This window comes from Rhipicephalus sanguineus, chromosome 1 (genome assembly GCF_013339695.2).
Source record: "Rhipicephalus sanguineus isolate Rsan-2018 chromosome 1, BIME_Rsan_1.4, whole genome shotgun sequence".
In the NCBI taxonomy this organism is placed as follows: Eukaryota; Metazoa; Arthropoda; class Arachnida; order Ixodida; family Ixodidae; genus Rhipicephalus; species Rhipicephalus sanguineus.
In genome coordinates, this window is record NC_051176.1 from 39,095,290 (window position 1) to 39,107,640 (window position 12,351).

Below are 12,351 nucleotides of genomic sequence, written 5' to 3' on the forward strand. Positions count from 1 at the left end.
TTCACTGGCGAGTGTGCATGGATACGGCAGTGTCGGAGTGCTGAAAGAAGGCCGGCGCATCGAGCGTCGGGAGCTTCTGCTTCCGCATGCTTTGTGTGTGTTTTGTCCTCGTCATGTATTAAACGTTTTTTTTCGTTGGCTACCTTTTGCCTTGCCACCGCCTGGATCTTCCCAGCCCAGTCCTTTGGCCCTCGTGTCATGCTACCCACGAGACCCTGGTGCATCTCGTAACACCATGGTTGAACGTCCTTCACTTCTTCATTTTCTCTGCCTGTACTGGCTGGCTGCGTTTTACTTTTTCTACATCCTGCCCCGCCCCAAAAGTAATAGGCATTTCCAGGGGATGCAGGGCTTGAGCGGGTCTTTTAAACATTTCTCTCTCTTGAGTCTTCATGGTGCAAGCCCGCACCAGTCCATCACGGCCAGCGTACACTTCCAATATTCAATCTAGTGGCCAAAAACGACCATTCTTTTTGCCTTAAAAAACAGGGCTTGCAAAAAAAGCCAGTTTCGCCGCAAGGGCGAAGCAATGAATGCGATAGCAAGAAATTGGAATGTCACACGAAGAACGAGAAGCTCGAAACTTGCAGCGCCTGTCACAGTTGTTACGTCTTTGTGCTTGAGCAACGCGCTGCAAGTGTCGACAATAAAGAATGAGATGCTCTTAGATATTTCTTTTTTTTTAAACTGTGGCGCGTGGAGTGACCCCCTGCGTTTCTTGCCACACGGGGGCGCCTGATGCAAGGTGTGCCCGGTGTTCGTTTATTTCTTCTTCCATATCACAAGTCTGTACAGAAAAGGGCCACTTTGTCGTGCGCGGCTCAAGGGCAGTTTTACAATTGAAAGAAAATAGGAGCGTTGCGTGATAGAAAACACGCTCAAGCTCCTCCGAGATTTGCTTACCACCAGCGGTAAATGGTGTACATAAATAACTCGCCGTTATTTTGCCAGCGAGTGCATGGGGCATGGTTGAGTTGTCTAATGCAGCGGGCTGGGGAGTGAGAAGTCGATGGTTCGAATCCCCGGTCGGGTGCTTCGGAATTTTTTTCTTCTCCTTTACTTTTCTTTGTGCATTTTTTATTGCGATAGCAATTATATGGACAGTTTCGGCTGATTTTTGCCGTCGCCGTCGCCGCCGTCATGCTGCGTATATGTATAAGTATGTATATATACATCAATATCCCGAAGAAAAATAAATAAGAAAAATGCTTCCGAAGCGCGGAATCGAACCAGCGACCTCTGAATTTGCAGCGTGGTGCGCTAAGCACTACTCCACAAAGCATACTTCCATCAGATAGCTAACGGCGAGCGTTATATACACATCCTTTACCGTTTGCAGTCCTCCGAGACGGAGGCGCTTATAAGCGTTTCTTCATTACCAGCGAGATGGCGCTAGGAGCGCGTCGGGCGTAGGGAGCCTACATGACCGCCTGTTTTTAGGGTGGAGACATCTTAATAAGTGCCTTCAAGAAACTCAACCAAAACCAGTGGGCAATGGGACACGCTGTTGACAGCTTCCACCAAATTCAGCATAGTTTTCTGTGCGCCGCCATATTGGGGCCAGCCGCCGCTCCCTCCAGCTACGCGAGCACTCTTGCTCCACAAGGGTTACTCGTGATCTGCACGGTTAGCAGTGACTTGCCGTGTATTCAAAGGCCGTTTTCCAGGCGAAAGCCTTAGATGCATCCAACGCGAAATGTAACCATCGTTGGCGTCCAGCGTCGGCGTCAACACGAGCGGTATATCAATTAGCAATACCATGGTATGACACCAAAGTATGCCGTCATCATGAGAATCACTATGACGTAACACGTATGATGATGTTGCCACACACTGTCGGCGGCGGTGTCAACAAAAATGATTCAAGAAAACGGAATAAAAGTAGGCCGGAGGTCACGTGCTGGATAGGTGAATGCATGCAAGCCGACGGCGCATCGAAAGTCGCATTACCTGAAGTCAATCGATGTCATCAAGGAGCCGACCGTGTGACGTCATCATGAAGTCATAGAGCTCCGAAATTTGTGACGTGATCATAACGTTTCATGATGAGTTCATCACATGACCTCACATGATGACGTCATCACACGCCATCGTCGCTTGGTGAAACGTGTGCCCATCTCGGAGGCAATGCTTAACAACGAGTTGAAAATAAAAAGTTGCAAGCCTATGATCGCGGAGGCAATGCAAAAGCACGTTAAGTGCAGAAAGCTTCCGGGGTAAGGATAAATATAATCGAGCGAAATGAGAAGGCTTTCTGTTTCTTGTCATCTTAGGCAAAGGCATAAGGGGCCCTATGGCGACATAATACTGAGGTTACGCTGACGCGAACTCAAGCAAGGGAGGCAACAGCTCAGTCTAGCGAGCGCGTCTCCGTACGGACGCGCGGACGCGTCCCGTTTGTAGGCTTCCTACTCGCAATGCGTGGACGTACCAACGACAACTTCGGTTATCTACGCATTCGCGAACAACGTGAAAGGCATACAACGTGTGCTGCAGCAAAAAACAGTGAACGAGGGTGCTATTCTGGACTTCCGCCATTTTCTGTCAAATTTGACGTAGGCGTGACGTGTACACAATGATGACGCAAACGCATGAAATGCTTGCGAAACGTGACGTGAAGGGGACATAAGATGCAAAGAAACGTGCAATTAAATAGTGTTTTGTATCTGAAATTGTTAATGCATCAACAAAAAAAATAAAAGAAAAGTGAAGCGTTTAGTTTTAAAGTTGTGAAGCAGACAATATCGTCTGCAATTTAGCGCCATATTTGGAGATGAGCGACAAAGCCATAGTAACATTTTTAGCCAATAAGCGAGCCAGCCAAGCCAGCGTCGACATTGCCGACATCGTTATTTCGCTGGTTGTTTTGTGTTGGTGTTCTGTGGTTATGTCGGCAGATCGCCGATCAGTGGTGCGATCTTGTACGCGTTACAAAATAACCACGGAGGCGTGGCATTACATCCAGCCGCACGTGACCGCACATGCCGCACGCGAATGGCCCATTTGAACCGCGACAGACGTCACGGCTCTGTATTGACCAATCGCGTGCGGTCACGTGCGGCTGGTTGTCATGCCACGCCTCCGTGTTTATTTTGTAACGCGTACAAGATCGCACCACAGTGGGCCGCGATGTTGCATTTTTTTACCGATCGTCCCCGTATGGGGAGGGTGGTTTGCGACTTACTACCGGACATACGACGGGAGCCGTGACAGACGATGACAGAGCGCCTTTACCGCCTGGGCCCCAGCAGCAGGCCGCCGCCGGAGTGGCGGTGGCTATGGCGAACTAAAGTGGCGGCAGCGCGAGCTGGAGGCGCGGAATGACAGTGCAGTCAGGTAAGCCTGCGCTTCACTCGGGTGGTGTTGACGTTTCAGCTATGCATATGCTTATTGCAGAACAGGCGCAGGGCCGTTCGATTTGGTGACGCACGTTTCGGTGGACGACGCCCGCATCGTTACAAGTATGCACGTCGACCCCGTCTTGGGCTGCGGTGGCCCTTCGTTCCCAGGGCCCGCGGCGTCCAGAAGCGCTGCCGATAGTATAGAGATAAGGAGCTGCACAGCATTGCAAGTATTAATAATGCCCCTTCTGTTCCTTCCGTCTTTTTTGTTGCGGTGGCTGTTCCGCGTCTAGTTTATCTTAAGTAATGTGCCAACTAGCCCAACAGCCAGTTGAGTTATTTATAACGTCTCCGATGCGCGAAGTATCTTCCTGAATTGTCGTGATCATTAGGATGGCGCTATATGTTTTGATGAGGATGCGTAAGGACTACTGTAAGTAAAAGTTACAATACATAAGCAGAAGGAATAAGAGTTAAGTTTCAGGACCTCACGTTACGCGCGATCAGTTGAATCTGAAAGATAAAGTCTAGGCGAATCTCAGTCCACAGAAGCGATGCATCTCCGAAGGTGTTAACTGTGGAAGGTACTTCCACGTTATGCACTATGCACTGTGGCCTTATCTGTGGCCATTATGCACTTCCAAGAAGTGCATAATGGCCACAGATAAAGAAGAGGAATTGTAGTATTTCACGCAGTTGATGTTAGATTGGACTGGCAGCACTAAGAAGTGCACAAACTGCATTCAAAGAGATGCCTTTTATGCAGATGTGCTTGTTTCAAAACTTGCTGGTACATTATTAGAGGCATCCTTTGTTGTTGTTGGCAGCAGTGAATGATAAGACAATGATGTAAGCAATGAGACAACTTGACTGCTTTTTATTATTGCAAAGATGATGAATTGACTCACAATGATGAATTGACAGAAGATCAATTGACTTACAATACATTCTGAAATATCACGTATTGCTCTTGCATGTAAACTTTTATAGTCCACCAGAGAAACCAGGACAGAAAGTAGCTACACAGTGCTGTGCCCACGTTGCCCCTTTCGGTACTGGGTCGTTTTGTGCCTATAAGCGTTTACATAGATTACCAACCACAGCAAGCTTGTGCTCTTGCATGTACGAGTGGCTACTACATGAATAGAGCTTTTGTACACACCTGCCAGGCTCGTACAGTCATCACACGGCTTCGCATTGTGAATAAAGTGGTGAAAACAATGCTGTGGAATGGCATTCAATGTTGCATGCACTGCTGCAAAATAACACAGGCTGTTTACAGAGTCACTATGGTCTCAACAAACTAGTCCTGCTATAATTTGCGGCAGAAGCTGAGCATGCTTTTTCCTAACTGCTTGGTACAATTAGCATGCTCTCAATGAACGAACACAATGAAGCTTTTGTCAGAATACAATTCCTGCAAGAACACAAGTAGAGGGGATAGGTATAGGATCGAACACAATGCAAGTGGCTACTTTGTGATGAGAAAAAGCAAGAGCTTCTTGTGTTTCACGTTTCTGTGCACATCTCGCAGGAATGTAAAGCCCATTATATCGAGTCGTGCCCAGCTGTGCACCACAACAGAGCGTGATCCTGCCTTTGCCTACCCGCCTGGTACATGTCTACTGCAGCCGTATCGTCGCTATTGTTGTTGTAAAGGTCCGCATCTTCTCATTCGAGTTCTTCAGTGCAAGGGATGTCGTCTGGCTCAGGCAGCTGCTGCCAAACACCGAGGTTGTGAAGCACGACACAAACTGCGATGATCTTCGACGTGAAGAGTGGGCCATAGTACAGTGTTCTGTACCTCTGCAAGCACCGAAAGTGGGCCTTGAGGACTCCAGTGCACAGTTATACGACGCACCGCAGTGAAGAGTGGGTGCGGTGGAATCGGGCAGCAGAGGATTCTGCAGGATGTGCTCCAGGGATGGGGTTAAGCAGCCAAGGTTGAAGCGAGTATGCACTATCACCTGTGGAGGACAGTGTTCCAATTAGCATACTATGAATGTATACATGAATATGTACCATTCCTTTCTCACATCTTTTAACTTGGAAACATTTCGGCGCGCACACAAAAGACGAAAACGAAAGGCGAGTAGACAAACGGGCGCCGTTTTCGTCTTTTGTGTGCGCGCCGAAATGTTTCCAAGAATGTCCTCAAACCAACTCGCCCAGCTCTCTATACTGTTACATTACATTTCTTTTAACTTATTCGAAGACATCGTGTCACTGATATGCACTGCCTTCCTTTTTTTTACAGCTAGACATATTGACAAAATTGCTTGTCTGGTTAGGTTACATAATTACGACTTTTGAAATGCTCCAACGAAAAAATGGCTTTATTTCCACGTGGTTTGAAATCAACTCATATCCTTCGTCAGGAGGAATGACAACGAAGCTACTGAACTGCAACCTTTAACTTCTTTCATAGAAGAGAAGGGGCGAGTGACAGAAGGCGCATCTTCTTTGGTGGTAAGGGTGTTGTGCTTTCTTTTGATTGCATGGGACTGATGTGCGGCTGCAGACGGTCAGTACACTCAAGGCTTGGTTTCCCTTAGTTTTTTTTTGTGCTTAGGCCGTCAATGAAAAGTGACAGCAGGTTTCTTTTGAAACCGTTTGAGTTGTTTTTAGTGCTTCTTATGAACCATGAATGAAATACCTTTGAGTTGTCAGTTGACTTCTTTTATTGCTATATAGCACATGGCTGTGCTTGCTTATTTTTATTTTTTATACAAGTTGTCCTTTCTACGTATAATTTTACTTATGAATGTACAACATCTATGGCAGTTGTATTTGATGTATTCTTTTTTTTAACATAGCCTCAGAGTGTAGCATTTTCTGTATAATCGCATGCTTACTATTTATTATTTCGCCACTTTATAATAAAGGATCATACAATGCCTTCATGAAAGTTTATTTCATGCTTGACCTTTCTATTGCACTAGTAGTCTTTCCCATGATCATAGAAAGACAAGTTGCAATTATACACTGAGAGCAAGTCGGATTATTGTGTGCCGCCTCGGGTCTGAGTATGATTTGTTTTCTCAAATGTGTGCATGAGAGAATTTTCATTCAAGGGAACACGAGTGCCACTAAAGTAGATAGTGTTCGACCAAGGTAGCTGCCAGTAATAATATACGGGGCAGAAATTTGGACAAAGTGACATGCAGCGTGTAATAAAATTACCATGAATAATGTTTCTGCTACACTAAGACACCGCACAAGCATTCTCACGCTTGCATACCAAGCAGCTATGCACCAACCTGGCCACGGCGTCCACTGCCCAGTCCTGGCTCACGGTGGATGTCTTCCACATAAAGGCGTCGTGCACGGGCCCCGAGTGCGAGGGCAGTCATCGGCAGGGTTGGTCAGATACCTGCAGAGTGTTGTTTGCATTGGAAGGAAGTCGGCAATAGCAATACAACCAGCTACATGCATAACAACTGTAACTGTGTGGTCCAACGCACTTATTTCTCTCGAGTTGCTTTCGGAGCGCAGCTTCGACAGCTGTATCTTTCATTTCATATGTGGCAGTTACTGCATGTCTGCATATCACTGTTTATGAAATTAGAGCGCAATCAGCACGTTTGATTTCCTTTCATGCATTATTTTTGTTAAAAGCTGCCACGATCAATTATGAAGCTCGATGAACTTTTTATGGTGTCAAGTCACCCCTGCCAAAACTAAATAGTGACGGAAAAATCCGTTTACCGCGACACTGCGTTCTTTTCTATCACTGCACTTGGAGCCACGGCAAATGTCGTTAAAATACTGGAGAGTGGCAGAAAGCTGTCTTTCAGGTTCCTGCCTTGCATTCTACTAAGGGCATGCGCAAGATTGAATAAGATGAAACTTGTTCTCACCACCATCATGCCGAGGGCGTCAAAGTTCTTGCGGCAAAAATAAGCAGCCTTGTTGCCGTCGTCCTTTTCATACGGCACACTTATGCACACAAACGTGTCGTCGACCACCTCGATGCAGACTTCAAATCTTGCATCTATGTGGACAAAGCCTTCCTTTTGGCATGGGGGGGCGATCCACTCAATGCCGAGGCGCTCGACGATCGCTTCCATGACAGCGTGAATCGTGAGACCCACACTAGACTAGCTCGTCGCCACGTCCTCGTTGTTCGCGATCGCGTCGTGGTAACTGCCGGTGGCGAAGGAGCGAAGGGCGCAAAGCACTTGTAGCTCAACAAAAACAACAACAACGGTCGGGGCTGTTCTCGTGTCCGTACGCCGCCTCTCCAGGTCCTGGCGCAGCTCCCCACACAGCCATCGCACAATGTCCTTCGTCAGCCGGCACCGCAGTTGAAACAATTGATCGGTCATCACAAAAACATCGCGGTACTAGCAGAATTATCTTTCTTCCTGCAGCTCCAGCCACTACACGACAAAGGGCAGCGCCATTTTGCTTCGCTAATCTAGCGTTCTCTTGCGGCGAGAACCGCAACTTCGAACAGGCCAAATTAAACAATAACCTTTTATTTTTACAAGCAAGCTTCATGTACAACACTTTATATTATTATTAATCGAAAACATGCTTGTAAGGTAACTCACGGAATGATATGTGCACATACGTATGTGAGGCTGTACATCGAACAAGCAACTCAATTTACAACAATATGGCGGCCAATTTTGGGCACTTCGTCGTTCTCACATTTTAAGCAGCAAATTTGGCAGGATGCAACGTCACGCAACGTCAAATTGACGCTACAAAGAGTGAGGTCCTGTGACGCAATGGGCGCCATCAGTGCAATGTCCAATCGTGTTGCAGACATGGCGGCTGTTCGTAAAACGAGCAGTAGTTAGCCACCGTACAGTAGTTTCGATAAACCGCAAGTTGACCGTAGGCACAGCTCAGTACCATATTCCGGTTTCGTTGTTCAACCCAAACCTTTATTTCTACATGACAGAGTACGGCGAAGCGTTATTTTGGAAAAAAATAACAATTTTTTTTCGCACGACGTCATCGCATATTCCTGTGCCGTAACGCTACTGCAGCGCCACAGCGCGAACGATCTCGCGTGACCAATCAAATCAACAACATGGCGGAATTTGACAATGTCCAGAATAGCACCCCGAAATACGCAGTATTCAGAGAGCAAATACGAGACGCACTCTCCCAGCCGCCTCGCTTCAATTGATCGAGCCAGAGTTGTCGTCGGCCAGGGCTCGCTGGGAAGCGGAACATTCGCACGCCCTTTCTGTTGTGGTTAGTGCAGAGCGGTACGCAGCATCCAGGGCTTCACCGGCAGCGTTTAACATGCTACCGCAACGCTCGACACCGTATTGTCGAGAACTAAACGCAACCGGGAGTAGACGCAGTGCGGGCATCAAGATGCATAGTTTTCTGTGCGCCGCCATATTGGGGCCAGCCGCCGCTCTCAGCGCAGCGTTGCTGTCTGGCAACACTGTGTTTTGGCGGGCGGCGGTGCGTTGGCGGCACGTAGTGAGTCAAAGGCTGATATCACCCTAAAACGGCCGGTCATGTAGGCTCCCTAGTCGGGCGCTCTCTCGCTTCTTATATTTGCGCAGGGAGAACCTTCCCCTGCCGCTGTCTGCTCGCGCGGGCGCTCGAACAAGCTACCGCAGTGTTCATGATCCTCAGCAGATGGAGCTACGTGGTAGCTCTCACCGCGCGTCGCGTACGTGTAGCTAAAAGCGTTTCAGATTTCGTGCACGTAACGTACGTGTACTTTTCACGTTTGCGTATGAGAAGTCCCTACGTACGTGAAATTAAAACTGTCAAGTAGCTGCCGGGTAGTGATGGACGCACGGTAGTTGCAGCGCGTCCATCACGGGCCGCTCTTCTTGCTATCGCATTCATTGCTTCGCCCTTGCGGCGAAACTGTGACTTTTTATATATATACATACATATACATATCCTGGGCATGACGGTGATGGCAATGGCAAAAATCAGCTGCGAGTGTCCATATAATTGCTATCGTAATAACAAGGACACAAGAAGGAAGTCTAGACACCACAAACGCCGACTAACAACTGAAGAGGTGCACAGATGGCGGAAAAGAAAGAAGACACGAAAACTTATCTGCACATGCCCATGCAATAGGCTAGCCTATCAATCTGGCATTCGAGGGGATCTACTTGAAAGATTAATGTTAAGGGATTTTATTTACTGTTTATGCAAGGTAATCGACGGTTGGCTCACACATGCGCTACCACCATTCTCAATATGCCAAGGCTCAATCAATAGACACGTTTCTTCATTTCTATGCCGGTACGAAACTGCGCATTCATTCACCGTCTTCAGATAGCGCATCCGTTGGACAATTGCTCCATTTCTTGAGAGAAAGCGTCTCACTGAGCTTTTATTATCCAAACCTTCTCGGCCAAATTCACCTCTTATTCTGTGATGGGCCCCGTATGTGGTGCTTGTGCCCGCCGTGTCCTTTCGACAAATCTGCAAACAAACACTGTAACGCGAAGAAGCCTGGTCAAGCTGCTGTACTTCTCGACGTTTATGACATGTTCAAGTGGTTTTCTTGTCTGTAGAAGTCGTTCTGTCTGTGGAACTTCTTGTTCGTTGCGATTGTCTTGGACGCCAACCGGAGTGGCTTCGACCGGCCAAGCGGTTTCGGTTGTAGCAACCATTCTGGGCCGTTCCACCAGTTGAAGCTTTTCCTGAAGTGCTGCCGCTGATAATCCTCGTGTAATTGAATGGGATGGGTTCTCCACTCCAGGACAATAATGCCATAGACCTCTCTCGGTACAGTCAGCTATCTCGGCCGCTTTGTTTCTCACGAAAGGGCCGAGTTTATCTTGCTGTGCACGAATCCAGCTCAGGACAATTGTCGAGTCTGGCCACATAATATGCGAGAACTGCACTATGTCACATGAATTCCTGAGGTATTTTAGCAGTCTTGCTCCGACAACTGCACCCATTAGTTCCAACTTTGGCATTGTCAAGGCTTTTATGGTTGCTACGTGAGACTTTGCCACGATGATCTTCATACAACAACGGCCATTGAGCTCCACTGTTCTAAGGTACGCGCAGGCTCCATAAGCCCTTGGACTAGCGTCAACGAAGATATGGGCTTGCATCATGGTGATTTATTTTTTCGGATGACTCATGACGTAGCGTGGTATCTTAATAAGGCGGAGCTGAGGAACTTCAGAACACCATTTTTTTCATGTCGTCTCGATTTTCATGGGTAACTTGGAATCCCGTGATATTCATAACAACCAAAGCTTCTGGAATGGGATTTTCACAGTTACTGTGAAAGGTGCAGTTACGCCACTGAGCATGGCTAAATATGTAGAAGTGGGAACGTTCAGGGATCCAAGGCATCGGATGTTCAGTTGCGTGGCATCGTACAACTTTCGCAACCCACAGACATCATTGGCTGATGTGACGTTCGGAAGAGATCTCAGTGCTGTCAGATGGTGCTGAGTAATCAAGGTGCTATCGCCGAATTGTTCCTTCAACATAACAATCGTGCTGGCGTTGCATAAGTCGGTCATAGGGAAGCCCGCAATCGCTTTTGCTGCATCCCCCGTTAGAAAGCTCTTGAGGTAATAAAATTTAGTGGATGGCGTCGGGTCATTCTTGAGATGAACAAGCTGTTCAAGTTGCTCCACTGTGAGATGTCCCCTTTGAAAGTTAGAATATGCAGCCGGGGCAATCTGGGCGCCAAAAATCTTGCGGGAAACTCGTTTCTTAAGCCGTTTTTTCCCGTGGTTTCACCACTGGAACCTTGTGCATGGCCCGTCTGCGCTCGTTCCGATTAGGAGATTTTGAGATTTACCTCGGCAAGCATGCCAACTGCTTTGTCTTTCTATTCAGCTATAGCCGTGTGCTCCTCGATACTTTCGGTTGGAACACTCTGGTCGTACTGCTCATTGATCTGCGAGAGCTTGTAGTTCCTTTACACCTGTGAGCTTCGCGATGTCGACGTTAGCAGACTCAAGCAAGAGTCGCGCATCCTGTATGATATTAGTGTTCTGCACGCGTTGTGCAGATCTCTTGCCTTTGAGTCGGTCCACTGGGAGGGCATTGCTGCTGGCTGAAGTCGTGTACCAACGGTGGTCGTCGCATGCATCCACGACCCGTTCGGTCCTCACCGCCCGCGACGCGAAGCAAGAGTAAAGTCCTGTTCGCCGTGCGTAGAAGGAATGCTTGTCGCACGTGGGTTTTCGGCACCGAAACGTAGAGGCTACAATGTTAATGGGTACACAAGAATTGAGACAGTTGCCATGTTAAAACGTGCTTCACTTCTCTGCCTGCGTTTATTTTTACTATTTTCTACATCTCTAAATGTGTTATTTCTTTTAATGTAAACATTTCAATAGAAGTCTGTCTGGCTGGGTAGAAGATTAAGGAAGTTGAAATACCCCCAGAAAAAACAAACTTTGGCTGGTCGTATTTTAACTTCCGTAATGTCTTTTGACTGTCACCCACTGCCTAGTTGTAAAAGCTGTACTTCTAACTTACCAGGCTTGTAAATTTTACTTGTATATGCATGCAGATTAGAAAAAAAATTATACGCAATTATCACTTTTTTATCGTAGGCATCTTTTCTATAATTTTACTTTCAATGTGTTGTGTTATGTGAAGTTTTGTTTTGAGGGTTCAGGCTCGTGATAGTGACTGGTTATATTAAACAAGGTACTTTTGATGATGCTGATATTCAATTCAGGCAAGCGCTTCTTTCTCGTAGTGATTGCAGTGTGCTGTCAGCAGATAATGCGTTTCTTTCAAAAGCCACGTCGATCATAATAAACACAAAGCCAAGTTTAAAACAATTTGCAAATCTGAAATGTTGAACAATGGTCAAGACAGACGACACTGCAAACAGGTGCTACTGTGCTGCACTTCCACTTGACTATCCTGCTTGTACTACGACTGTTAAAACAGTTCCCTTTCTCTCTCCCCCCCCCCCCCCCACGAAAAAAATGCAGTACTTGGTTCCCAACATCAGCACTACTTAGCGATAATGTAATCGCTGTTTGGTGACACAAAATTATTACATGAATGCACCAGATTCTCACTT

At 47.1% G+C, this 12,351-nt stretch overlaps 1 protein-coding gene across 1 annotated transcript; it reads right to left on the reverse strand.

Annotated features, from left to right (window-relative positions):
- Positions 1 to 4,963: 4,963 nt before the first annotated feature.
- Positions 4,964 to 6,701, reverse strand: LOC125757879 (uncharacterized). The gene is made up of 2 exons (XM_049414158.1): positions 6,602 to 6,701; positions 4,964 to 5,308 (listed from the first exon to the last, which is right to left on the reverse strand). The coding sequence occupies exons 1-2, from the start codon at positions 6,692 to 6,694 to the stop codon at positions 4,964 to 4,966; spliced, it is 438 nt and encodes a 145-aa protein (XP_049270115.1). The 5' UTR covers positions 6,695 to 6,701.
- Between the last annotated feature and the right edge of the window lie 5,650 nt (positions 6,702 to 12,351).

Bases quoted from the DNA above. Each gene is read 5' to 3' on its own strand.
- LOC125757879 (XM_049414158.1), bottom strand. From the start codon at position 6,694: ATGACTGCCCTCGCACTCGGGGCCCGTGCACGACGCCTTTATGTGGAA. The intron at 5,309-6,601 runs GTTGGTGCATAG...TGTCCTCCACAG, and splicing joins GCAGTGGACGCCGTGGCCAG to GTGATAGTGCATACTCGCTT.